Source organism: Cibotium barometz, chromosome 21, assembly GCF_041138505.1.
Source record: "Cibotium barometz isolate CiBa-2024 chromosome 21, ASM4113850v1, whole genome shotgun sequence".
Lineage (NCBI taxonomy): Eukaryota > Viridiplantae > Streptophyta > Polypodiopsida > Cyatheales > Cibotiaceae > Cibotium > Cibotium barometz.
Window position 1 is genome coordinate 55,238,991 of NC_141066.1, and position 27,827 is coordinate 55,266,817.

The 27,827-nt window shown below is 48.2% G+C and overlaps 1 protein-coding gene across 3 annotated transcripts in view; it reads left to right on the forward strand.

Moving 5' to 3' along the window:
* Positions 1-1,770: 1,770 nt before the first annotated feature.
* Positions 1,771-27,827, forward strand: part of HEME1 (Uroporphyrinogen decarboxylase) — a 94,325-nt gene continuing 68,268 nt past the window's right edge. For 2 of the 3 annotated variants that reach the window (XM_086816032.1, XM_086816033.1), the window contains exons 1-2: positions 1,771-1,926; positions 2,203-2,351. In XM_086816032.1, the coding sequence (XP_086672158.1) occupies positions 2,310-2,351 (42 nt within the window). In that variant the 5' untranslated portion in view covers positions 1,771-1,926; positions 2,203-2,309. The remainder of the gene's footprint in view (positions 1,927-2,202; positions 2,352-27,827) is intronic. The other variant, XM_086816031.1, reaches the window with a different exon arrangement.

Consider the following 27,827-nt stretch of genomic DNA (forward strand, 5'->3'; position numbering starts at 1 on the left):
TCATCATCCTTGAGATGTGGATTGGCTTTGTTTTTCCCAATTCCGAGCCTCTAGGTGCTATATTTATGGGGCGACCCCCCTTCCCATTTCAAATGTTATCCTAAGAATGTCTTTTACATATTCACGTGGTAAAGGAACACAAAGCAAAGGGGGGCTTGCTTTAGAGACTATGCATTAGGACTATATTCCTTAGAGAAAATAAATTTTACACATCTAAAAAATAGCCGCTCAGAAAACTCTACTCGGAGGTTTTTTCTCAGACTATGTACACATCCAAAGGAAAGGTTGCATAAAATCCTATGTTTTAGGGTTTGGAGTTTCTTACTCCATGGGTTAGTGGGCTGTGCGATTTCCAAGGGCACGCTTGTCCTACACTGACTTGGCTTTAAGGTTCTTACTCCATGGGTTAGTGGGCTGTGCGATTTCCAAGGGCACGCTTGTCCTACACTGACTTGGCTTTGAGGTGCCAAGATAGAACTCTCCCTTGAAAGGGCCTCATTTGAAAATACAAATTGTTTTCGTCTACTCCTTACATTCTTCTATGATCTAAGGCATTTGTGAAACGTTGGAAAAGCGCAATTAAACACTTCATGTGAATAGGTCAACGACCCTTAATAGGGGATCTAGTGGTCTCGAGAGCAAGAGAGAAGGATTAGCCTTATGTAATATTTATAAGGCCAATTCACAAAAAAACTGTGCAAAGATATCAATACCTATGGGACATTAGAAATCAAAAGTGGATGGATTATGTGAACATAAAATTCAATTTTAGCACTTCCTTAGTAGAATATGCATTTTGAGAGAAGTTACTGACCCTTACCTACATAAGTGGCCCACTTAAGGAATACTGACCCTTAGTAGAATATGCATTTTGAGAGAAGTTACTCACCCTTACCTAGATGAGTGGTCCACTTAAGGAATACTTTCCAGCAAAAGCGGTTTTACAAACAACTAGCGTAATGGTTAAGGTAAACGCCTTGGTAGTCTCAAAGCCAAGGAATGGGAAATCAAAGAAACGATAGAGAAGACTTCGTGCGTTTGTGCCAAGAAGTGGCAAACTTGTGACCTAGCTACTATTGTGCATGGATGAGACGAATGGCATCAGTTTAGAAAGCAACTTCAATAGCCTGCTACAACCTTCTTCTTTGGAAGGTTTTGCATCGCAAACTCTCGACCACAGACTAACTCGAGAAATGGACTATAGCCAACACTTTTTGGCTGTTTTGACCGATCCTCTTTGGAAGGTGTCATGAACTAGCTTAAAAGAGCAGGTACTTAAGATGTCATTACTGGAAACAAGCCTCATTAGGAGATACACGAAAGTGCTAGCACTAGCTTGGCAACTAGTTAGAGTCGTCACCATTGAGGTTATACGGGAAGTGCATAACAACATTGTTTCTGGCCGTGCAACTTGATAAATTTTTTTAATGAAAGTTTGGTGGATTAGAAATTACAACTCACACCCCTATCTTTACAAAGCACCATGTCAAGCGGCCAATGAGGTTTGAACCTACTACCTCATCATGGACTTCAAACACCCTAACCTTGGTGGGGTGCATTCCATATAGACTCTAGAGGGGTGTTTGACTCCATAGCCCTTGGTAGATTCTACATATAGGGGGTGTTTGACTCCGAAGATATCGTGATTTCAGTCGAGAACCTCTTCGTTCTTTATAATCTTTGCTACTAGCTAGATTTTTTTTTTTGTTTTTGGGACGAAGCTGGAAATTATATTAAAGTGAGTTATGCTTCGAATATCGGGAAAAAAGTTATGAAGATGATTTATTATCAAGTTGGTAATTTTACGTTATCCACTCGAAAATTTTCAAATCCTTTTCACTGAGCCCCCCATTATCTTTGTTGGTCCTCGCAGCCTCAAATGGGCTCTACTGTTGCCATGGCCACCTCAACCACAGCTCTCTACAGGTGAGCCACTATCATTCCGCATTTCTCTTCATGTTTACTATGCCCTGCTTTTAGGATTTCTGTTTGGTTGTGGTTTATTCTTGCTTTTAGGGTTTGTGCTTGCTTTTCCCTGTAAGTTTGTGAAATATGGGTTTCTGCTTAATGATCTTTTTCTAGGGTTTTGTAGATTACCGAATGATATTCTCCTGCTTTTAGGGTTTTCTGCTTGGACTTTTAATATTATTTTAGGGTTTTGTGCTTGCTGTTTAGATGAGCTTGTGAACTTTATGTTAGTAGGTCATGGAGCACATTGTCCGTGGGTGCTGCTGCTGGAAGCCTTTCTGGAGAAAAGTTACATTGTTCAGGCAGATTTTTTTTGAAGGACCCTGCACAGAGTGCTCGCCATGGCTATGCTACAGTCCGTGCTTCTCAGCAGCAGTCAAATGGTAACACTCTTTGCTTGGCATGCTTTGGTATTCTGTTAAGGATTTTTGTTTTATTTCCATCAAGTGGATAATGAACTCTTCAAGGGCAATGGAGAGGAGAACCGCTGTAAGCAATGCTTTCCGTTCTGCCTTTGAAACTGGCAATCAGCATCCCTACCACTTGCCATTTTGACAAATGCGGATTGCGCAGCCTGGAGAAATTTTTCGACTTCATGAGCCTGGGGATGTTGCATCAATTCCAAGGTTAGCTACAGAATGGCTCCACCCCTCAGAATGGGACCCAACTTGGCCACCCGAGTGAGATCCGGCCTTTGGGGGGGGGGTGGTGGGTATATGAATGATGGAACGTAAGCGAGCACAACGAAGCCATTTTCCATTGTGCAATGGTTGGGTGCGGAAATGCCTGCGATTTAGCGTCATGCGATTGCCAACCAAGTTTATTGGATTATGATATTCACCTGCTTTGTTGTTATATTGGCATACATGTGATGAGGCAATCAATCATTGATAGACATTGTTACTTGGAAATTCGCTAAACTAAATAATAGCATAAAAAATTTCTGGCATAGAGTTTGGTGTAGAGGAGAGCAAGGAATGCCTAGAGAGCTCATTCTGTTGGATGTCCTTTCGAGAGAGAGAAAGGCCCCTTCAAATATGAAGTTTTAGGCTCACAAAGCCGTAAGAAGTGTAAAGCAACCTTATGTACCCAGGTCCTAGCCTCTCTAAAGTAGAGTCTAATGTCACGCCTACTTTCATTTACCCATCCTCTCATGAGTTCCTAGGAGCAGTACATAGAAATGCAAGCTTTTCATTGCATAGGTGGCCAAGATCTTGGATGAAATGGTGATGATGGTTGGAGAAGATTGAAAGAGGGACCGGTGTGCTGGCTGGTTATGTGAAATGTTATGTGCCTTGCCAAAGCACAGGAAGCATACACTAGGCAAGCCAACAAGTCAAGATGAGATGTCAACTTTAAAGAAGGGGATTAGGTATATCGCCGGATAATGAAGCAAAGATCAAAGCAAGTGGGCAAACATTGTCCCAAAACTCTCCTTTCGTAGCTTCGGACCCTTTCTTATCATCACAAAGATCAATGTCTCCATGAAGCTTAAGCTTCCAGATAGTTGGACTATGCATAATGTTTTCCATGTTTCTTCATTGAAGCCCTACATTGGTCTAGCTTTGCAGGATATTACAGATGAGTAACAGTTGAATGTGGTAGATGAAGCCGAAGTTATTGAGCCTGAAGAGATTCTCCTCTGTAGATGGAAGTGTGGATGCGGTCGAAGACAAAGGCAGTTCTACAGGAAGTTCAAGAACCGTGGCACCCATGAAGTTATATGGCTCGACAAAGAGTTCTTTCCAGAGTACCCCCAACTCTTAGCGGACTACTTGGAAGCCATGAGCCTGCCACCACAAGCTACTTAGGAGGGAATGTCACATGCACCCTGCATTAGAGTGCTATGTGACACAGTGGCTCTACGTGACTGCAACATTTCTACAGTAGGATTATCTTTTTAGGAATATTTTGTCGTATGCCAGTCCGGGACATGTGCTTGCCTCCAAAGCCATAGGGCGTCTGCACGTGTCAATCCTCTTACCGACTTGGAGAATTCATGAGATCGGTACATGTAGAGGTCAACCCTAACATTAGGCATTGCATTAGCAAGCATTATAGGGGCGGATGCACATGGGCTAGCCCATAAGGCACCCCATCATGGGGGCTGTATTGCATGTGGGTCTAAGGACCCTATGCCATCTCTCCAAGGCATGTCGGCTAGCATATCTAGTAGGTCAGCCATCATCTAGGCAACATGGAGAGGAGGGGCAGCCAGTCGGCAGGCTCTAGATGCCTCCAATTAGCAATTGGCTAGTATAAATGCTTACAAGCAAAAGTCGACCAGCATAAAAGGCTTACAAGTAGCAGGTCGGCGAGCGCAAAGGACAAACATAGGAAACATGCGCAACATTTAATGCTGAATTTCTACATTTTTCTTGTCCCATATATAAGCCAACAACTCTAGAGTGAATCGACCTGCAACCAAAAATCATGTATAAGCAAGTGCCAAGTTCAAAGAACATAAACCATCCATCACAAATTAGTCTACAAGCAATCAAAGAGCAGTGATGTGTGCCTAGAGCCTTTGGCCCTTGTGCATACAATCAACATTCAACACTTTATTGTGCCACAGTCCCAAGGTCGCGAAGAACCTCTTCAGCATTCAGCCAACATATGTGCATCCCTCAGTTCTGGGTTTGCAGTGGTCATTGAAGAGTTATTCAAGGGAGCTTGGACAACATGTGGTTCAGCTTGCGTTCGGTCTACTTTGTCCTTGCGTTGGGTAGTCTTCATTTATCTTTCATACTCATTGTGCAAGGTTCTCCAAGTAAATACAAGCAAATACTCCTGCTTGCAAAGGGGAGGGGGTTTAGTGTGTAATTGGGACCCATGTATCGGCTCTATTCACTCTCTCTCTTCTCTTCTCTCTAAAAATAAAGTGGAATTGCATAAACTCACAGGTTTAAAGAAGGCTTTGTTGCGCGTTACGATGATCAACCTATCGCATGCTACATCTGGTGTTGCTATGGCTTTAATTAGGTGATTTTTGCCTCAATTTTGAGAAAGCCCTAGTTTTTGGAGTTTGCAAAAGCGTCAATTACATGACTTTCACCTTAATTTTTAAACCCTCAAATGTGATTTTTGTAGGTACCAACGATAATGATAATTTGCTGTTGTTGCAGGTACACGTGGTGGTGAGGACGTTTGAAAGCGAGTCGTAGTAATTGTCCGTGCTAGTGGCGAGTCCGGAAGGAGAGGCGGAGGCTTTAAGGTTTTGATAAGCCTTATAAGGCCCTTTAATAAGCCTTACGTAAGGCTTGTAAGAGGGTTTAAGCCTTTATTATATCCACGCAACAGGGATCCGATGGGGCGAGAATAGTTGATGGTGCAGGTGGTGGCCGTTTGGTGGAGCAGAGGCACAAAGGTTCAAAATGGCGGGCAGTCGATGAGCTGAGGCTCTGATAACATGTTCGCTATCAAAGTAACACCATAGGTGATGCGCCTAAGGAGGATGGAACTCCATCCCGATGGGAGAGAGAGAGAAAGAAAGAAAGAAAGAAAGAAAGAAAGATATATTAACGTCTACGAGAGACCAAAGTCGGCCTATGAGACAAAAAATAATACAACTGTGTTCTTCCGGTCATCGGAAGAAAAGAAACAAAAGAAAAAGTGTGCATGTGTCTGGATACAACTGTGAATCATCATGGATCGGTGGAGCCCATATACAAACAATATAAGGGGGGTGGGGATGTGGATGGAGTGCTAAGGCAAGATGCATCTCTATATGCTGAAGGGGTAGTACAAGCATGCTATGCAGATCTATGTCTAACTCCATCCAGTGCCATAAGAGGGATATAAGATATCATACATCGCCGATGCTGAGGCTGTGAATGGCATGAACATGTACCCTGAGTCTGAATGAAAGCGAGCTAGCCTCTCCTGTGTCTCCATCTGGTGTCTCATTCGGATAGCTGCTATCTCTCGGTGACGGAGTCGGGGTGCTCTATGTCCAGTTTGTCTAGGTCTCCTCCTGGCTCTCAATTCCTCTGCTCTCTGTGCGGTCACCCCACGTGGTACATCAGCTGGCACTGGCATAGCTCTCTGGAAGAAATCTGTGAGCTGGGACTGTCTCCCACCCCTAGTGGGAGCGGGTGTCTGGAGGAGTCTCTCTCGAGAACTATGAAGCTCTAGTAGTAGTAGTCTGCCAAGCTATCGCTGGTCCGAGGCCTCCATCAATTGATGTAGTGAAGAGTGCTCCTCAAACAATCCTGCAATATCTATCTCTGACCCCCTGGTGGGCTCTACATCTACATACAAAGTGATCCTCAGTCTCCACCTCCTCGCGGCACAATCTGCATATCCGCTCAGCTCTGGGAACCCGTGCCGCTCTCCCAGCCTCTATCTCTAGTTGATGTGATGAGACTCGTAGCTGTCCAATAGCAACGCGAGAGCTGTGTGGCATGTATACATCCATGTACGGCGGTCGATGTATAAACCCATCCCCTGAGATGCTCATAAAGTGGTCTTTGTAATACAGCATCTTCGGTGGTAGTGGGCTCTCTGGTGCTGTCCATGTCTCCTGTATGTAGTGCTGCCATATGTCCTGTCTCATCACTCTGTTCCTCTCATTGAGAGAGAGGTAACCCCGTGGAGCAGACTGATCATACTGAAAAGGTGGCAACCGCTCAATGTCTATCCCATGATGTGAGAACCACTGTAGCATCTGTGCATACCAAGATCCAGTGTGTCTAGCCTCGGCCAGCTGTCTGGATGCCTCAAAAGCTCGGCGGGATAATCTCTCCGTGGGCATCTCCCTCATCGTGTATATAAAGGAGATTGTCTGGAACAATGCCTCCACTGCCATAGGTGGTGCAACAAACTCAGCTCGAACAATGTCGTGCGGGACGGATGGTTTGCTGCGTATCATCCTCGAGAGCATCAAGATCTGTGGTCTCTCCAGCTGTACCCATGTGGAGGCTGCAAGCCCTGGTGCCCAAACCGCTGCTGCATACATCAAGGCTGGTGTCTCTAATGTATCAAAGATCCACCCCTTCGTGCGGGGTTCCTGAAAATGTGCCTGATGACACTGACGCTCAAGGCCAGCAAGAGCTGCATACCCCCGGGTCACTCTGTCTCGGACTGCCTGAGCCATGGAGAAGCGTGCAGCTGAGCTAGTAAATGTGATGCCAAGGTAAACATAAGAGCTCACCACCTCGACCCGCCCTCCTGCTAATGTGAGAGTAGTGTGGCTCCTGACTGCGGGTGAAGTGTGGAAGATCATAACCTTGGTTTTCCCAAGGTTCACTATGAGCCCCTGCTGTGCGCAGAAGTCATCAAGAGCCACAAGGTGTCTTTGAAACCCAACCTGCGTGTTGGATACCAAGACGATGTCATCAGCATAAAGCATAACATGGACAGTAATACCTGATAGCTCAACCCCAGAGCCTCCTCCCTGTGTGATGTAATCGACCACCTCATCAATATAGAGCCCAAAGAGCGTGGGGGGCACCCCTGCTTCACACCAATGGTGCTAGCAACTGTGTCGGATAAGCCTCCTGGGCATTAGACTCTCCCAAAGACCTGCTCATATAGCCTGTATATGCCCCACATCATGTCTGAAGGTATGCCTAGTGTCTGTAGTCGCCGAAAGAGGCGCTCTCTGGGCACAGTATCAAATGCCTTGCGGAAATCCACAAAGCAACAAGAGCCGTTGCCTCCGTGCCTTGGCCTGATCAATCAGGCACCTCAATGTAAAAATGTGGTCGATGGTCGAGAAGGCTCGACGGAAGCCTGCCTGGCCTGCTGCTCTCAATCCCCCAACCTCTACATGAGTGCTCAGCTCTGCCTCCAAAACTGCCCCGTATAGTTTGGCCAATATATGGCCAATCATGATGGTCCTGTAGTTCCCGGGGTCTAGTACATCTCCCGCTTTATGGATCGGCACAATAGTGTGCATCGTCCACTCAGCCGAAAACCCCTCTGACAGAGCTCTGTTGAAGAGATGAGCAAGAAATGGTGCCAATGTATCAATAGCATAGATGAGATGCTCTCCGTGTAATCCTGTATGATCTGTTGCCCGTCCATGTTGGAGTCGGCATGTGGCCCTCCTAACAATAGGTGGGGTGAAGAAGGTGGAGACTGTGGAGCATGGCTCTATGGGCTGTGGTATAGGGGGTTGTGCAGGCACATCATAAAGTCTCTCTGCATATGTCTGCCAGGTCTGAGGATCGGCAATAGGTGGGGGAGGACGGGGCTCTCTGAGTCTCCTCCAGTAGCAGCAGCATCTCTGCTCATGAGCATGTGAGATGTGTCCCAGTACTGAGCCTCATAAGCTCGCCGCTTACGGCGGGTGAGAGTATGCATCCTCCTGCCTGCTTGCCTCTGGGTGATCTCCCTGCGAGCCCTCTGCACTCGGAGACTGCGGTAAAGGTTTCTACACTCATCATCATACCATCGGTTCTGGGGCATGCTCCCAGATGTAGGTGGCCGTCCTGTCTGTATGTGGTATGGGAAACTCCTCGCGGCTTCGGAGTGCAGTACATGTGAGAGATGGGAGGTGAGCATGGCTATGGTTGCCGATGGATCTAAGGCAAATAGCTGATCATGAACATGATAGTCGTACACCTCGGCTAGGTCCTGAAAGTGAGGAATAGGTATGTATGATCCGCCCCAATGGGGCATGGTGGTACGGTGAAGTGAGACACCATATCTGCTGCCTCCTGGGATCCCATCACATAATCCACTGTACTATTGCCGCCTCCCATTGGAAAGCAAGTCAACCCACTGAATCTGGCCACTGAGTCATCCCGTTATAAATAACGAGATGGTGTCGGGCCCCAAGCTCCAGCAAATATTGCCCATATCCACAGTGCTGTCAGCTCCTCCATCAGCGGAGATCCAAGTGGTCCCTGTATCCTCTGTAGCTAGCGGCTCTAGTCTCAAGGGATCCTCAAAGTCATAGATGTTGCACTGTCTGCTCTGAGTCCATGCATTGAAGTCCCCCATCAAGAAGACTTCTCCCAGTGTCGAATAGTGTAAGATCTCCTCAGATAAGACAGAGTATGGAGACTCACTAGCCTCTCCTCCACGCGGCTCCTCGGTGGTGGCAAACCGCGACCCCTTCGGAGGAAAGTAGCAAAGGGCGATATAAATCCATCTGGTCTCCGAGTGGCGTAAGCTAATCCACATGTATCTCACCTCCGAGTCTCGTGCTACGACTCGAACATGCTCATGTAACCCATGCCTGAAAAGCACTGCAATACCTCCTGAACCTCGGGAGGTGGCCTGTCTCATCCCCTGTTGGTGAGCTGACTCCCACTGATAACCCTCAACCCGTGGTAACCCCCTCTCCGGGCTCTCATGTGTCTCTGTCATCAAGATGATATCCCGGCCCTCCATCACCTCCTCAAGTCTCCCTGGATGTGTCCATAGGACTCCATCACAGTTCCAGATTGCTATGTGTATCTCTTTGTCTTCATGTTGTTTCCTCCGTGTCTCATAGGCCAGATGGCGCTATTCGACCCTCTTCCCGCCATCAATGTAGATGTGACCATCCCTATAATGTGCCTTCTTCCCTTCTTTGTGTGCCGCCTTGATCTTCAGCATGCATAATCTTCTGTGCTCCAGTTGCATCCATGTGAGGTCATCATCGAAGTAGATGGGGTCCCCTGGCAAGCTCCTCAAGATAGCCCGTCTTCTCATAAAGCTCATCCTACTCTCCTCGTTCGGGAACTGTAGCACTAAGGCCTTGCCTTTGGTGGAGTCCTTTGGGGTTGTTCTCCATACTCTAGTGAATGGGAGCGGCTCATCCTCCTTTAGTCCTAGCTTGGTACATAGGTTCCGCCCGTCAATCTCGGGCGTGGAGGTAGTGCTCTCTGGTATCCTTGTGACTCGGATGTTGAGGCGCCGGATCCGTCGCATCTTCTCTTCATCAAGAGTAGATTGCATCATGTGTACATCTTCTTGTACCTCCTTCTTGATGTTCTTCTTCATCACTTGTACATCTTCTTGCACCTCCTTTTTGATGTTCTTCTTCATCACTTCTACCCATCCTTCGCGGGCCGCCTCCATTTTTCCCTCGATTGTGTGGGTGAGGGTTTTGGTGATCTCTTCTTTGATTGCCTCTTTGTCCACCTCAAGAGTCTCTCCTTCCTCCCGTGGACGATCGCGTAAGGATGCCACTTCGCCCTTCAAAAGGTTGATTTCCTCCTGCATGGCGAGCTTTTCCTTCTCCCACTCCTCTTGCATGGTAAGCTTCTCTTCCTTCCATATTTCCGCTTCGGCCTCCAGCTTCCCCATGCGCGTCAATAAGTCCTTCTTGATAGCAAGATGTCATCAGCAACGATCTGTTCACGAACAAAGTGCCTCTGGATGACCATGGGTTCCTCCAGTGGAAGCCCAAACCTGCAATGCAACCTCTGCATCCTCACCACCTCACAAGCAACATCACAAGCAGCCTGGTACTCTGCCTGTGTCCTCGACAAGGCAAAAGATGATTGCCTCTTACTGCTTTGTAAAACTTCTCCTGGGCCTGAAGTAGATCTCCTCATGTCCGAATCTCCTCCCCAAACTGAGTCACTCCAACCGTGGAGTCGGACTCCATCCAACAATCCCCCTCCTGTGTAAAAGAGTCCATGATCCTTCGCATGCCGCAGAAACCACAGGAAACGCAATCCTGCCTCCCAAAGAGTCATCCGCAACCATGAGCTCAACTGCCTCATCAGGAAGCTCCCGTCCAATCTGGTGTCCATCAACCAGATCAATGAACCATTCTGCTTCTGAGTCAAAGAGGCATCACACTGCTCACAAGGATCAACACCTGTTACGGTGCAAAACCAAGTCCTGGAAACTTGCTGAAGACCACGCAAGGCCTTCTGAAACCTGGCAACCACCCCCTCTGAATCCGGAACCACAAAGCTTGAAGAAACCACCTCCTTCTGCAAGTAATCAACTACCACCTGCTTGGCTTTCCGAAAGGTCCCCGTGGAAAGAATATCCTCATCTACAGGAGTTTCTTTGTCCCGAATACTACGAGACATCAGAGCATAAGTTACCTGTTTAGTTTCCTCTGACTGACGAACACAAGAACTACCAACATCAGTACTGGAGAGTTCCTGCCAACTGCTGCCTTCTACTGGCAAGCTATCCACCATCTGGTCCCGGAAAGCCTGCACCTGCAACGTACCACACTTAAGTGGCCATTACCAGACTGCCACTCATCACAAACCTGAGGACCTTGGGGAGAGAGTGCTGAAAGCTTGTAAACTCCATTCTCCACTCCGCCTTCCCAAACTACGTGGCCTGTTGCTTTGTCCCGGAGAGCAACAAAGTGCTCATCAAACTCCACCCGTACGCCAGTCTTGCAAACCTGATGCATTGACAACAGATGAAAACAAAGTGACGGAATATACAACACCCGGGAGGAATGCTTCCCCCCTCTGCCATCGGGAACTATCTCCATCCTGCCCTCACTGTGAACTGGGATAGTGGATGTATCCCCAGTAAGAATGTGACGAGAAAACCTGCAAAGATCTTGTAAACCGGAACGGGAAGGAGTCATGTGCCTGGAAGCACCACTATCTAGAATCCACTCCCGAGTATCCGTTGTGGAGAGTCCTCCAATCTCCTCCTCCCTGCCTGAAGAAAATGAAACATCGGTGTCCTCCACCTCCAGGTGCACAAAAGCCGGAGTCTTCATGATTGTTGCTGAGGAATCTTCACCCTTCTCGGTCTTTCGCTTGGGACACTGCCTCCAATAGTGGCCTTTCTCGCCATAATCATTACAGGTCCTCTCTGCCTTTAGTTTCTCGCGGTCAGTAAAGGACTTTGTCTTAGAAGACTTCTCCGACGAAGCTTGCCCTTTGCCCGTGTTACGGCCTTTCGACCGTTGGCCAGTTAAGGCCTCCGAACCTCCACCCTGAGGAGGGTTCGTGAATCGTTCCTCCTGGTCCAGGACCATGGGCACAAGCTCCTCCCACGTGATGGTGCTGAGCCTGCCACTGGTAATCAAAGACGAGTAGAAAGCAGAATACTGAGCAGGCAAGTGGGACAGCAAAGTGATGGTCATGTCTTCAGATGATATCTCCTTCCCAGCCTAGAGGACTTCTTGCTGAAGGGCTTGCAGCTTGTTAATGTGCTCCCGCATCGTCGAGGACTTTGCAGGGTTCATAACCCGCATCTGCACTTCCAAGGAGATCCTCTTCATGGGTGATACCCTGTTATAAAGAGAAGCCAAGTGTTGCCATATGCCTCTGGCCAGCGTCATTGTCATGTGCATCACAGATGCCATGGACATTTCCAGGGCTAGATCCAGAAGAGGCAAGCAGAAAAAGACTATGAACCAGAGAGAGTCAGACTGTGGAGCACAAGATGCAGTAGTGGACAGGTTGGACTTGGAGAAGCACCAGGGAGCAGTCGGCTGAGGACAGAAGCTGTCGGCTGAACCAGGAAGAAGGCGCATGAAGTCGGCTAATTAAATAAGCATTTTAATAAATTCAGAACTGGCCGACCAGCAGTCGGCCAGTTTCCAGCAGTCCTAGAAGTCCAAAAGCAAGTATAAAAGGCCAAGGGTGCTCCTCATTTTAGTCATTCTCTCCCACTAGGGGATTGGATCATAGGAGGTCCCATAGGGGACAGATTTAGGAGTTAACAACCTTTTTATGAAGGCAGCCCATGGCTGTACAGATTTGTACCTTTTTTGTACATAGAATATACTGAAATTCCAGCACTTCTCACTCTCTCTCTCTCTACTCTCTCTCTACCTGCGTTTTTGCATCATGGTGCGTTTTTGCATCAGGAGGTCTTCAAGAGTGTTTAGGGCTGAAAGAAGACTACCCAGAGCTTCCGCGTGTTACATTGGTATCAGAGCATCAGGCTCAGCAAAGCTAAACACTGATTCAGTCCCAGATGATGGTGTACAGGTCCAAGGTACAGGAAAGTACACGGATTTGAAGCCCAAGGTGGGAACACAGATCGGGAAGAACTCCCAGGAGGTTTGTTGGTGGTGTTCCACAGTGCCAGATGGGGATGGCAGTTCCGTGAGCCAGATGGGTTCTAAGGGAACGGTCCCAAGGGAGGTTGATCCTCCAAGGGTGATGTGAGAGTGCCAGACTCAGTTCCAGGAACGAAGACCAAGACGGTGTTCAGAGTCAGGGCAGGAATGGATTGTGGACTAGAGGAAGACCAGATGCATAGATCTTCATCAGAGACAGAGTGGTTTGGAGAACAGATCGGATTTTCAGAGAAAAAGGTTTGCCAGGGATGGATGATGACAGAGGGACTTCGGAACAGGATTGGGATGATGACAGTCATCCAAGAGCAGGTTGGATTCCCGTCATCAAGTTTAGCAGAGGGGGATGTCATGTGCATCACAGATGCCATGGACATTTCCAGGGCTAGATCCAGAAGAGGCAAGCAGAAAAAGACTATGAACCAGAGAGAGTCAGACTGTGGAGCACAAGATGCAGTAGTGGACAGGTTGGACTTGGAGAAGCACCAGGGAGCAGTCGGCTGAGGACAGAAGCTGTCGGCTGAACCAGGAAGAAGGCGCATGAAGTCGGCTAATTAAATAAGCATTTTAATAAATTCAGAACTGGCCGACCAGCAGTCGGCCAGTTTCCAGCAGTCCTAGAAGTCCAAAAGCAAGTATAAAAGGCCAAGGGTGCTCCTCATTTTAGTCATTCTCTCCCACTAGGGGATTGGATCATAGGAGGTCCCATAGGGGACAGATTTAGGAGTTAACAACCTTTTTATGAAGGCAGCCCATGGCTGTACAGATTTGTACCTTTTTTGTACATAGAATATACTGAAATTCCAGCACTTCTCACTCTCTCTCTCTCTACTCTCTCTCTACCTGCGTTTTTGCATCATGGTGCGTTTTTGCATCAGGAGGTCTTCAAGAGTGTTTAGGGCTGAAAGAAGACTACCCAGAGCTTCCGCGCGTTACAGTCATGTGCTTTACATGATTGATCACTTGTGGTGTGCAATTGAGGAAAATAAACGAACGGACCCTGGCGTTGACACGATCCCACATCTGTGCCTGTGCCTCCTGGTCCTTTTGGATCGACAGTAACTCCCCTTCCTCTACTTCCGGCCGTGGAACTCCAACAACGACGAAATCAGCGAGGTCGTAAGACTCTAGAACAGATTCCATCATAACCTTCCATATGCCGTAATTGTTTCCGTCCAACTGACGGTCCACAGGGAACGTGGGGAGAGTCGGGATCTTCACGTGCTTCTCAGCCATTTCTAACAAATCTGCCATCGCGGGGATTAAACTGAAAAAGGGTGGGTGGGTGGGAAAAAAAACTCTAAACCTGCAAGTGGCTGTCCAGCACCTTAGCCCGCCTTCCTCTTGCAACTTCTCTTCCCGAACAGTCCAAAACAGTCCACCAATCAGCAATTTAACTATCCCCCTCTTGCTCAGAAAACTCCCAAGATCTATCAAGAGCCTAGGGCTCTGATACCATGTCAAAATATGCAGCGGAAATGATAACCAAACTTGGGTCCACAAGAGCAAGTAGAGTGCAGAAAATAGACAGCACAAGAAACACTGAGAGATAGGTGTGTAAACTCTTCTCTATACACAAGATCCCGTACAAAACTGAATGAGAAAATGGTGAGGAGCATGGGGCCTATTTATATGCCCCATGGATGCAGTCGGCCAGCGCTTTGAGGGCTCCCCACGACTGCATAAAGCAAGTCGGCTGGCAGAATATCTCCACGACTGTACAAAACAGGTCGGCCAGCATAAAAAGCTCCACGACTGCAGCATAGGCAGTCGGCCAGCCACCAGGAGCACATGAGGTGTAGTCGGCCAGCACTCGGGGCTCCTGCCAACATGTGTCATCCATCCACACCATGGAAAAATGGGAAAAAATGGGGAAAAAATACGGAGAGTGGGGAAAAATGAGAAAACACCTCATAACGGCGGGCACACCCACAACAAAGGCCCTGGTGTATAAAAATAGACAGGAGATGACTTCTAACATGGCTATCATAGCAAAATGCCTTATGAAACGCCTATAATATGAACATAATCCTAGAAAACTATGTACTTGATGTACGTTTTGCAATTCTGGCCAATTCCGTATGGTTTCTATCTTTGCAGGATCCATTGTTACTCCATCCTTGGATACAATGTGCCCCAAATAATGTATCTCGAAAAGAAAGAACTCACTTTTCTTGGCATTAATGAAAAGTTTATGCTTCTGCAACTCTTCAAACACTATGACCAAATGAGTTCCATGTTCTTGCTCATTCTTGGAGAAAACCAAGATGTCATCAAAGAATACACCTGTGAATTTGCGATGGGGTCGGAATATCCTATCCATCATACGATTAAATGTGGCAGGAGCATTGGTGAGACCAAAAGGCATTACCAAAAATTCATATAATCCAAAAGCTGTCCTGAATACAGTTTTATGGACATCTTGTGGCACCACTCGTATTTGGTGATAACCACTCTTCAAATCAAGACGGCTGAAACAAGCCGAACCCTCAAGCTTATCCCAAATGTCATCAATACGCGGAATTGGGAATCTATTCTTGATGATAAGCTTATTTAAAGCTCTATAGTCCACACACATGCGGAATGACCCGTCTTTCTTTTGAACAAGAAGCACGGGAGAGCAATAAGGTGAGGAACTAGGCTGAACCAAACCTTCCTCTAAAAGCTCATTCACCTGCTTCATGATCTCTTCTTGTTGTGCGGCACTCACACGGTATGCGGGTTTGTTAGGTGGAGAACTGCCTGGCACAAGATCTATGCGATGATCCTAGGGCCTTTGGGGAGGTAATTCACCTGGTAATGCATCAGCAAAACAATCGTTGAATGCATGAAGAAAATTCAGCCTATCGTAAGTCATAGCATCCACATTTTGATGACTTGGTACAATGCTATCACGAACAAAAGCCAGGTACGCAGAAAGACTCTTTTTCATTGCTTTATTAATCTGGATACAAGTGGGATGGAATTCCCTTCCTTACCGGCATCAATGAAATGCATGTGGCCTCTATGCATAAAAGAAATCATGTTTGTCTTGTACTCTTTGCGAGACTCAAGCCTATGATGCCATGGCTTGCCCAGCAATACATCACATCCATTAAGTGGTGCAACTAAGAAATGCTCATTATCAAGGTAACCCTGGATATGTATGCGCAACTTCCCTATTAGTGGGGTAACCTGCACCTCTTTACCAACAAAGGCAGCTTCTGCTTCAATCTGAGGTCCCATGTTCTTAACCTCAATACCCAAGGCAGCTGCCATTTGAATAGAGATGAAGTTATCGGTTGCACAATCATCAAACATGAATAAGGCGGGCCGATCCTTGATTTGACCCCATGCTTTGCATACCATCTGTTCTTTTGCATCATGTTTTGTGTTTCCCTGCACAGCGAGAACTGCATGCACATTAGCCTTGGTTTGCTTGTCCTCATGCTTTGGTTTGCGGTCAGGGCATTGTCGAAACATGTGCTCTTTGTTGCCACAAGAAAAACATTTTCCCTCCTTGGCATATTACTCCCTTTGCTCGGGGGTCAAGCCAAATTTGTTCTTCTTTGGTCCTTGATCTTTAGATGAGGTATTTTCAGCTTTACCTTCCTTTTGGGTCTCCCGGAAGTTCTTTTTAGGTGGCTGTCCACCTTTTTGCAGATTTGGGACAGCCTTATCTTTGCCCTTTGAACCCCCTTGATCTTGCTTAATTTTGAGCACCAATTGCTCCTAGTAAGAGCAGAGGCTATAAGCTGTTGCAAAGTATGTTTCGGGTGCAATTCAATGCCCGAACGATAAGCTGGTTGCAATCCGGAGCGAAACTTCCTCTTTCTTTCATTCTCAGTGATTTGCATCCAAAGAAGTTACCTCAAGCAACGCTTTCCAAAACTTATTGACATATTGTTGCACACTTTCATTATCTCTTTGCTCAAGTCTATCCCACTTCTGGGTGAGAGTTTGCTCCGCATTTGGTGGTAAGAAGTGAGCATAAAATCTGTCCTTAAACTCTTTCCAGGTGCAAATGGGGTCTTTGGTGATCTTTTCAGTGATCCACCAATGAGCAGCGGTCCCCTTCAAGAACATGCTAGCATGGCGTACTTTAGACTTCTCAGTGAAGTCCTCATCGCTAAAAGCAATGTCAAACTGTGCCACAAATGCTAACACTTTGGAAGCATCATGCTCTCCATGAAAAACATCAAACTTAACAGACCTGTCACCTGCTTTAAATTCCTTGAGCTTTCTGGCATGAGGCTCATGGTCCTCTCTTTTTCTTTTCCCCTTTTTCAACGGGGTAGCCCTATCTGCATGGGCTTCATGGGCCATCATGGAAGTTTCATGAAGCACGGTGGCATGTGAACTTGAGAATCAGATGCATGTGACTTTCCTGCATAAGGCAATGTCTCTCCATGAGACAACTCAGTAGGCAAAGCTCTTCTAGTGGCAGACCTGTCATCCCCTCCATGGGATACATGTCTTGAATGCATGTGACCATCATGTCTTCCATGAGCACTAGCATACGTATACCTGTCAGCCTTTGTGCCTTGTGGAGAAGATGCATGACGAGAGGTGACTGTCACCTCTTCCCTTTGCATAAATGACCTCAACCTTTGAGATGTGGGATCTCCATGCTTCAAGCGAGGTGGATTTCTGAATTTCAGCTCTCCATCTTCCCCCTCTTTGATGTCACCTTTGCGGAGGAGGTAGGAAAGTGCCAACTCCCTTGGCTTCTTGCCCACTTCCCGTGCCATGGACTCAAAAGTCACATCTACCATTGCATCGGCTTTCCTGGCTTCAATGGCACTTTGCACATGGGGATCTTCATGCAAAAATTTTAGCTCTTCCTCTTGTGCCTGCAGAAGCTTTCTCATATGCTCCAATTCAGCCCTCATTGCATTAGGTTCTTCTTCTTGCATGACTGTCTTTCCTCGAGACAGTTGTCCCCTTGACATTTACCCTCTCAAGGGGCTTGTGCCTTCCCTGTAAAGCATCAGAACCACGCGAAGCACTAGATGGGCCCCTCGAATTAGGCACTTTCAAAGGGTTGCCTTGGCTGTCCATTGTGTTAAGTGTGCTAGAAGCGGGGTGTCCAATACACAAGTTCGTTTCCCCACTAAGAAGAGGGAAATAACTGTGCTCTAATACCAATGAAACAGATCCCGTCAAGTGGGAATAGACTCCGTTGGACACCCACACGCGTAATAGCACAACTTAATATCACAATTTGAATGGACAACTCAATAACAACTGAAAACTGAAATGAAATGAAATGTTGATCAATGGACACGGAACGGGCCGACCCTCCCCTCAATATATGATATATTATTGGGAGTATTTAAAAGATACAATGCTCCATGGGTTCAATGAACGAGATGATGTCCATGTACAACTGAGATGAATACAGTTACCAAACAAGAGACTCGAAGTAGACGTTCGAAGGAGAGCAACCCACTTGAGTAGTCTAGTCTCTATGGTCCTATGCCTTCACTGGAATCAGCGGAGAGTGCCCCATTGGTGTTCCAGGACCACGCACAAACAGGTGCTCCCGTACTAACACCTGGCTCTCTCGATCTCGGCACCCATGGACCTTGGTTCTCCAGAAGCTTGGACTACCCGGCACCGAACGGGCAACAAAGAGTATTCCTTTTCAGATTTACATCAAAGTCCTTTGCTTAAATCTCAATCCACTTACCTGTAGCTCGCTAGTGAAAGACAAATACCCGAGGCGTCTAAGTGTAGCTGCAAGAGATGGACACCAGGGACGCAGCAGCCTATTGGCGAGAGGGAAGAGTACGCAGCTGCTTGGAGGTCTGGGGGCGCAGCCGCCTGTGCAGTCGCATGTGGAGGAGGGCGCAGTCGCTTGTAGAGGGGAGCGCAGCCGCCTGAGGAGGAGGGCGCAGCCTCCTAAGGAGGAGGGCGCAACCGCTTGTAGAGGGGAGCGCAGTTGCCTGAGGAGGAGGGCGCAGCCTCCTAAGGAGGAGGGCGCAACCGCTTGTAGAGGGGAGCGCAGTTGCCTGAGGAGGAGGGCGCAGCAACCTGAGGGCAAGTGGAGAGATGGCTTGTGCGCAGTCCACCAGCGTGCAGCTGTCTGAGAGCAGGTCCAGGAAAACTGTGCGCAGGTGAATATATGCAAGAGGAGGTTCACTCCTAAGCGATGGAAGAGGGTGCATGATAAGCAGCTGGCCGGCCCACCACAGTTGCATGGAGGTGGCCAGTTCCAAAGTCTCAAGGTAGGTGGCCATGCACCCACCCCCACACATGAGATTAAGTGAGGGGTTTCTCTCCCCACCTTGACCCATACGTGGGTGCCCACCCTACCAAGGACATCATGAAATATTTGGGAGGGTGCCCACTCTTTAATGAATGTGAACTTGCAACCTTATAAAAACAAAGGTTAAAAAGAATGCTATAAAATAAACAAGTGCAATACACTTACCACCTGTTCACACGCAACAAAACTCGTCAGAAGACAGAGCAAACTTCATGACTCACTAGCAGCAGGCGTCCCCGCTCAGTAAGTGGCACGTCAAACAGGCAAACACAAAAATACAAGTCATGCGAAAACAGTTCCAAACATGCAAAACATAAATGCATGTGCAAACAGTATCATGGACATATCTCCCATTCATGGAACAAGTACTAAACATCTGTCGGCGGGCACAATGATGGCACGACAGAAAACATAAATCCCGGTCTTCCTATGGAGTGACAGTCCCATAGGTAAGACACAGATCCAGGCACGAGCCTCCCTATGGAGTGATAGTCCCATGGCACAAATACTGGCTCTTCCATGGCGTGACAATCCCATGGATAGAACACAGTCCAGGTCATACACGGGTGGCACCAGTCTGGCTTTCGTCGATACGACACCATCCTGCTAACACACGGGTGGCACTAGTCTGGCTCTTGTCCATGTTATGCAAAATTATTGGCCCCTTCACATGAGACACCGGCCTGGCCTCAAGTGAACGAGACACAAATCTGGAGATGGACCAAATGGTCGGCCAATTGGTGACAGAATACATCATCATGGGTACTAAATATAAAAGAAAGGAACAAGAGCTGAAATGCCAAAGCTGATCCCAATACAAAGAGCATCAAGCTCTCACATCACCCTGAAATATCTTGCATAGGGCGTTGCATCATGGTACCGAATGTAGTAAAGAGTTGAGCCAGCAGGAGAAAGTCATATGGTGGTGGGAAATGATGGCTTTGATCCTCTTTCCCCCCCCCCCCCCCCCCCCCCCCCCCCCCCCGAGAAAAGATCCTTTCATTTGTTAAAAAAAACACCCACTGGGCTACAAAAAAAAATCTCCTGCTCATAAGAAGGCAGAGCAGAGATCCAATCAAGGCAGCTAGGGAGACTCTCCCTAGGTGCAAAAAGGTACAAAGATCAGTACAAATAACTGAGAGCTATATCATACAATAGGAGGGGGAAAAGCCAAACAGGTGGCCTATAATGCCAGCGGGGGGTACCCGCGTGTAGTGTATAGAAGGGGCCGCTGCGCCAAGTGGTGTGGAAGGCCTGGCGCCGCAAGATCGCCGCATCCGAGTCGCCGTGGATGCGGTCATACTGTCCGCGCAGGGTGTGGATCAGCTCGTGCCAAATCCCCCGAACAGTCTCTGGTGGCTCCAGTCTCCCCTCAAAGGCCCTGAAACACCGGGCTCTCTAGGTGAACCAGATGGTGAGGCTGCTGAGGAGCTCCCATCGTAAATCCCTCTCCTGTGTCCAGACGGCGGACGAGAAATCCGGTGAAGGAACAAGGCGAGGCTGGCCCCTAATGAATCTGATGGCTGGTTGTCTTGCTCCGTCTCGTATCCTAGAGCAGGCCCTGACGATGTCGACCAAGCAGCGGCACCCCACGTATACATGCCCTCTAGAGAGAGGGGGGCCAAAATGCGCAGCATCCTCAACCAAATCTGCTGTGCCTGTGGATAGTCCCATAGGCAGTGTCGCTGTGTCTCCAAAGGGTGGCCGCATCGGACACAGGCCGCCGGAAGACCGCTGTAGACAAGCCAGGTGCAAACTGCAGAGTCCCTGTGGGCAACCAGCCACCATTGAAAAGTCGAGATCCTGCGTGCCTGTCGACTAGCCCAGAGCTTGGCCCAAAAATCCTCTAGGAACTCCTGTGAGAGTCCCTATAGCCGCCAATGCTCCGCTGTGGCTGGAGAGACCATCCTCCTCGCAGTCAAAATATGCCTCCCCAACCAAACAGTGTACTGGAAAAAGGTAATCTCTGTGGCCTCGGGGGACGCATATGGATTATGCCACTCGTACTCGCCAGGGTCCCACTGGAGCCGGGCCAAGGGGCGCGCAGCATATGCCCAAATACGCCAATTAGAGTCCACATCTGCAGGGTCTGAATCAATATGCCACTTTCGAGAAGCGGCGGCCACTACCCGTACCCTCTGAAAGATGCACTCTGCAACCAAAGGCGACTCCGCCTCCACTCTCTGAAGTCTGCCCTCATCTTGGATCTCATAGTAGAGGCATCTACCATCTTTAGTGCAGGCTCTGACAGCAATCAGGATCTCCATCTGTGTAAAGGCTCCCATCCACCGTGGGGCCGCTGGCTCAAAAGGCGTGAACCACTCCTCAGTGAGTGCCTCCTGAATGTCATCCCTCATAATCAGCCCCCCTCTGAAGTGACTAAGCCTGTCCACCTGGACCTCCTCTGGGAGACTGCAGAAGGCCTGCCAGTCTCCAAAACTGCGTGCTGGGCCTGCCGCCAATGGTCCCCAAGCTAGACGAGGTCGAGAACCCAACATATGACCCTGCTCAGTGCGTACCGCAGAGCTCCAAATGAGCGCCTGTCTGGCCCACTCCTCATCACAAGTAGGAGGTCTCTGAGAAAGCCGCGGTCTCAGCAGTCCCAAGCTCGCAGGATGCTCAAGGCAAATCTGTCCTCCCATCCTCTACTGAGGCCTGTCCTCCTCATCTCTATGAAGATCCATCGTATCTCTGGTGCCCAAGTGCCCCCTGCTGGAGGAGCCCTAGCCTGCAGTCGCTGAAAAAGAAGCTCCTTCCAAGGCTCAGCGCCTGGAAGCAGCCCCCGAACAATAAGCTTCCCCAATAAGGCTCTACTCTGATCAACTGGATCTATAATGCCCAAGCCCCCCTGGGCCAGCGGAAGAGTAATAATTACCCAAGCAACCTTAGCCCGGGCTAGCTGATCGTCCCGCCCAGACCAAAGAAAGGTCCTGATCAGCCTCTGTACCTGGCTGATGCAAGAGCTCGAGAAGATCCAGCAAGACGTGATGTACCACATGGTCGCTAAAAGCACCCGATTTGTCACCACCACCCTCCCAGCCAAGGATAGCCGAGCTGTACTCCAATACAAAAGCTTCTTCCGAATGCTCAGAAGAAGCGGGGCAATCTGTTGCTCATGTGACAAATCAAGTCCAATCTGGCATCCCAAATACCGCACTGTTGTTCCAGGAGGAATCCATCTAAAACCCGGGTCTGGGCTCCATGCCTGAGTGGGAGCGCTACTGATCCAAAAGGCCACTATCTTGCGCCAATTGATCAATGCTCCCGAAGCTGCACAAAAAACCTGTAGCGACTACTCTGCCCTTTGAAGATTGGCCTCCTGGCCATGCAAAAATAACCCCGTGTCATCAGCAAACTCAGAATCGAGCAGGTCCTCACCCCGGACTGGGAGCTGGAGTCCTCTCAAACCAACCTGCTCTGCTGTCAGATACATGCTCATAGCCTCAGCAAAGAAGAGAAAAAGAAACGGGGCGAGAGGGCACCCATGACGGACTGATCTGGTCAACTCAAAACTCGGCCCCCGTCCTCCTGTCATCAGCACCTGGCTACGAGCTGTGGAATATAGAGCCGCCACCCCTTGAATCCAGACTGGCTCGAAACCCAGGCGAAGCATAGTGCCCTCTAGGAAACCCAAATCGACTCTCGTATGCCTTCTCAAAATCGAGAAGCATAACGACCAGGTCCTCGCCGAGAAATCTAGCTCGGGCCGTCGCTTCCCAGAAGGTGAAAATGTTGTCAAGGATATTGCGCTCCTTGACGAATCCTGTCTGGGTAGCATGAATCAACTCCCCAAGGAAGGGCTGGATCCTCAAACTCAAGGCCTTGGCCAGGACCTTGTAGACAGTATTGAGGATCGTAATAGGTCTCCACTGCCGAATATCATCAGACACTCCCTCCCCCTTGGGGATAAGAAAGATCAAGCCCTCTGAAAAGCTCTGTGGCATCACCCCAGTGTCCAAAACATATTGAAAGCCCCTGCGGAGGCCTGGCCCCAAAATGTCCCAATAGCGCATAAAAAAGGCAGGCGTCAATCCGTCCTCCCCAGGGCAACTATGGCGCGGAAGGACCCTCAAAGCCTCAGCAAGCTCATCCTCTGAAAGAGGCTCACCCAGAACTGTGCGCATACGATCTATGACCCTCCTCTGTACATAGGCCCACACAGTCTGTCTGCAAGCCTCACGTGCCTCCGTGGCTGGCTCCGTTGAGAGCAGGTCTCTATAGAACTCAGTGGCAATGGCTCTAATCTCCCCGGGCTCAGTGGCTAACGAGCCGTCCTGTCTCCTGAGCTGGCGTACACTTGCTCGAGCATGGCGGGGTCCGGTAATCTCAAAGAACTCCCTAGTCACTCTATCACCAAGCTGCGTCCACTGTGAGGCCTGGCGATGATAGTAGAACTCATGTCTCTGCTCCTCTGCCTCTCTATAACCTCCTGGCGTGCTTGGCTCAGCTGGGACGCCACCCACTCACATGTAGGCTGCTGCTCTTGAAGGCGCTGGAGCGAAGCAAGGCTACATCTCAAGCGGCGCTCCCGCTCTTGTGTCTCTCCCAGCCGTGTCAAGGCTACAGCGTGCAAAAAAGAGCTGAGCTCGGTGAGTCCCTGGGCACACTGGCCTGCTGCATCCAGGTTAGAGCTCTGGCTATCATGCCATATCCTCTCAACGTCCTCAGAAAGACTGGAATCTGTAAGAATCCTCTCTGGGATCCTCAACTGCAAGCTGGTCTCCCGTGTCCCCTCCTCAAGTGTCAAGATAACTGCGCATGGTTTGAAAAAGAAGTGTCAGCGAGAATGCCAACGGAGCCCCCACGCTCCCCGAACCTGTTGCCCACATAGAAGCGATCAATCCGTGATAGATTAGTCCCTCCCTGCCGGCGATCCGACCGAGAAAAACTAAGATTGTCTTGAGAGCGGGAGAAAGCCTCATGCTGCCATGCATCAGTGATCCGCAGTGCCATGCAAAATCGCTCCCAAGCTGCAAGCTCCGTGCCGTGCACTATAACATGACTGCCTCCCACCCTATCGGCCGGGTCCTCAAGCATGTTGAAGTCTCCTCCGACACACCAATGTGCGGCCTTGGGCAATGCATCTGTAACAAGGGTCCAGAACTCTGCTCTGGCACTAGCATTGAGCACGCCAAAGAGCTCATCGTGCATCCTTAGAATAACATACTGTGCTCTACCAGGCACAATGACCTCGTGATCCACAATGGCTTGCCGCCATGCATCCGCAATGACCATACATACTCCTCCCTGCCCATGTGTCCCATCTGCCAGGCATCACGGAACCATATCTCCGAATCCTGCTCTCACTCAAATGGTGCTCCTGCATCATCAGAATATCAATACTGCCCCCAACCAGGCATCTCTGAAGCTCCTGCCTCAAGCATCCACGATAGCGTACATAGTGTGCGTCGCCAAGGACCTGTACATTCCATGAGATGATCCTCATGGATGACCTGCTGAGGTGGAGGCTGTCTCAGCCATACGGCGGGCCTTCGCAAGCGGCTTGGATGGAGAATAGTGGATCAGACGCCAGTGGCTGTGTCCCATGGCGACTGCCTCCCGCTCAGAGAGAGCAACCTCGTGTATACATACATATCCAGGGTCGCGTGCTAGGTCTGCCACTATGCGAACCACCAAGTGGCGAACCCCGGAGGCATCCGCACTCCCGGAATCAAAGAAGTGAGCTGTTGGGTTACAGGCCTAAATGACCCCCTCTATGTACTCTTGTATATCTTTGTACATGGCCTTTTTTTAAAGGCTTAGGATTTTTTTTAAAAGTCCTTGGCCAAGTTCACATTGAACTTGGGCCAAAGACTATTTTTTTCTTTTTAAAGGTCTCAAGACCTTACTTTTAATAAAAGGGAACACAAGGGCAAAATGCTCTAACGATTTCCCCCAAAATCGTACGATCTCTCTCTCTCTCTCTCTCTCTCTCTCTCTGTGTTTTTCGAACCTCCACGCCTCTCTCTCTGTGTGCTCACGCCTCTTTGCTGCAGCCCCCAGACCACACTATTGGACCTTGTGCATCACCTGCTACCTTCCCTGCTCCCTTTCAACTGGTATCAGAGCCCATTAGGGTTCAAAATCCTATGCGCAGGTGGCTGGACAGCAAGCAAGAAGTGCTTTTCACGCGCTATTTCTCGCTTCCATCGCGAACTGCTTCCGGGGTCGTCTGGGGTACCTAGAGTATCAAAACAGCCCAAAACAGGCTGTAATTAGGTCAAAAACAGGTCATAACAGCAAACTGCAGGTTCTCCAAAGATGTATTAACTTGTGGGAACGATTGTACTTGGTCCCCACTACCCGAAATCGGCAAAATTGCTGAAAACAGGTCCCAGAAACAGGTGTTTACAGCAAATTGCAGGTTTACGCAGGTTTACACAGGTGCACATTCGATGTATTTGAATTGGGGAATGTCTAATTTGCTGTAATTTCTTAACATTGAGCAAGTTTTGGTTCCGAAAGGCCAATTGTGAGTCAATTTGCTGCAATTTCATGCCAGAAATTGGGGCTTTTGCCTATAGATGCTCCCAATTGCTGTGTTTTTGCATTATGAATGCTCTGTGAGGGTAAAAACAACAACATTTGTTGTTTTTAGGCAAGAATTCGCTTGCTGAATTTTCTGCACAAAAAAATTCAGAATTTGTTATTCTTGCCGAAACTTGCATATTTTGGCCCAATTTGCTCCTGTGACCCTTTGGAGCCGTTGTGCACATTGTAGTGAGGCTACATTCCCGTTTTGGTGCAGTTTGCCCAAAATTTCAGCACTTTAGCCCTCTCGTTTGTGCAACCATGGCATCATCTTCCTCTGACGTAAAGAATCTCTTTGAGATCAAGCGCTTTGAGGGAACAGGTTTTGATCTTTGGAAGGATAGGATTCAAGGAATCCTCTTTCTCAAAGATTGTGACAAGGCACTTGAAGCAGAGAAGCCAGAAGATATGACAGATGCAGCGTGGCTTACATTGAACAGGAAGGCCATTACCTACATTAAAATGGCCGTCTCTGATGAGATTTTGGTAGACCTCAAGGGTCTTGTGAATGCGTTTGAGCTGTTGGAGAAGTTGAAGGCAACGTATGAGAATACAACGCCAGTTAATCAGGTGCATTTGATGCGAAAACTTGTTGGCATGCAGTTAGATGAGTCCAAGAGCGCTGCAGAGCACTTGTCGTTGTTTACAGGTACTCTATCTCAGTTACAGGACTCAGGTTTGCCCCCTTTTGATGATAAGCTCAAAGCTATCTTCTTGCTGACGACTCTACTTGATTCTTGGGAGACATTGGTGGTCTCATTGTCAAACAATCCCAATTTGACCTTTGATGGTGTTAGGGGTTCTATATTGAACGAAGAAATCAGGAGGAAAGCAAGTGGAGAGGGTGGCAGTTCAGCCAACATGGTTAGAGGCAGGACAGAGAAGAAGACTGCTTATGCACAGAGGAGTAAGAGTAAGAGTAAAGAAAGGGGAAATGCCAGCAAAGGCAAGGGTGATGTGACATGCTATCAATGTGGCAGGAAAGGTCACAAGAAACCCGAATGCAGGTACTACAAAGCAGAGTTGGAAAGGAAGAAGAGCGGTGGAGACAAAAAGAAAGAGAAGAAGGAAGTCAAGACAGACACACAGGAGAGCTCAAAGGACAAAGAGAAGGCCAATGTGGCTTCTAGTGTTGTTATTGAGGAGCTGTCAGATGTAGAGGACATCCTATGTGCCACTTTGTCAGCCGATGATGCTCATGAGTTTGATGCCTCTCTCAATGTTCATGCACAGGACATGCAAATCACCAAGAGTGATCTCATTGATGCTTTGTTGACTGTTAATGATGTATTGTCCCAGACTTGGATAGTCGATTCCGGTGCTTCATTTCATGTGACTCCTATTAAGGAGTGTTTTTCTACTTTTGTTTGCAGGCAGCCATGGCCATGTATACCTTGGAAACAATCATGCATGTTCCATTGAGGGTATTGGCACCGTGCATCTTTCTATAGATGGCACGAATGAGTTTGTCTTGCATGATGTTAGATATGTGCCAGGAATCAAGAAGAGTTTGCTTTCTGTTGGTCAAATGGATATGCATGGTTACAGCGTTTTGTTTGAGAGAGGATCATGGAAAATGACAAAAGGCTCACGGCTGATTGTGAAAGGTACAAAGAAAGGAACACTTTATTGCTTGCATGGAAAGGCCTTGTTGGGCAAATTTATTGCTTTGGCTGAAATTAACTCGCATATGGAGTTGTGGCATAAGAGGCTTGGCCATATGAGCCAAAAGGGCCTTGCTAAACTTTGTAATTTGAAGAAGCTTGATGCTAAAGGCACAAAGCTTGATTTTTGTAATGAATGTGAATATGGCAAGCAAGTAAAGCGTTCTTATTACTCTGGTGTCTCTCGTAAGTCTAGTGTACTTGATCTTGTACATTCTGATGTTTGTAGCATGCCTACCAAATCTATGGGGGGTGCACATTATTTTGTCTCCTTTGTTGATGATCATTCTAGAAAAATTTGGGTTCATTTGCTCAGATCTAAGGATGAAGCCTTTGCTGCGTTTAAGAAGTTTCATGCATTTGTGACCACCCAAACAGGTAAAAAGCTGAAATGCTTGCGTACGGATAATGGGGGGGAGTTCACAAGTGCTGAATTTAAGAAGTTTTGTGAAAATTTGGGCAT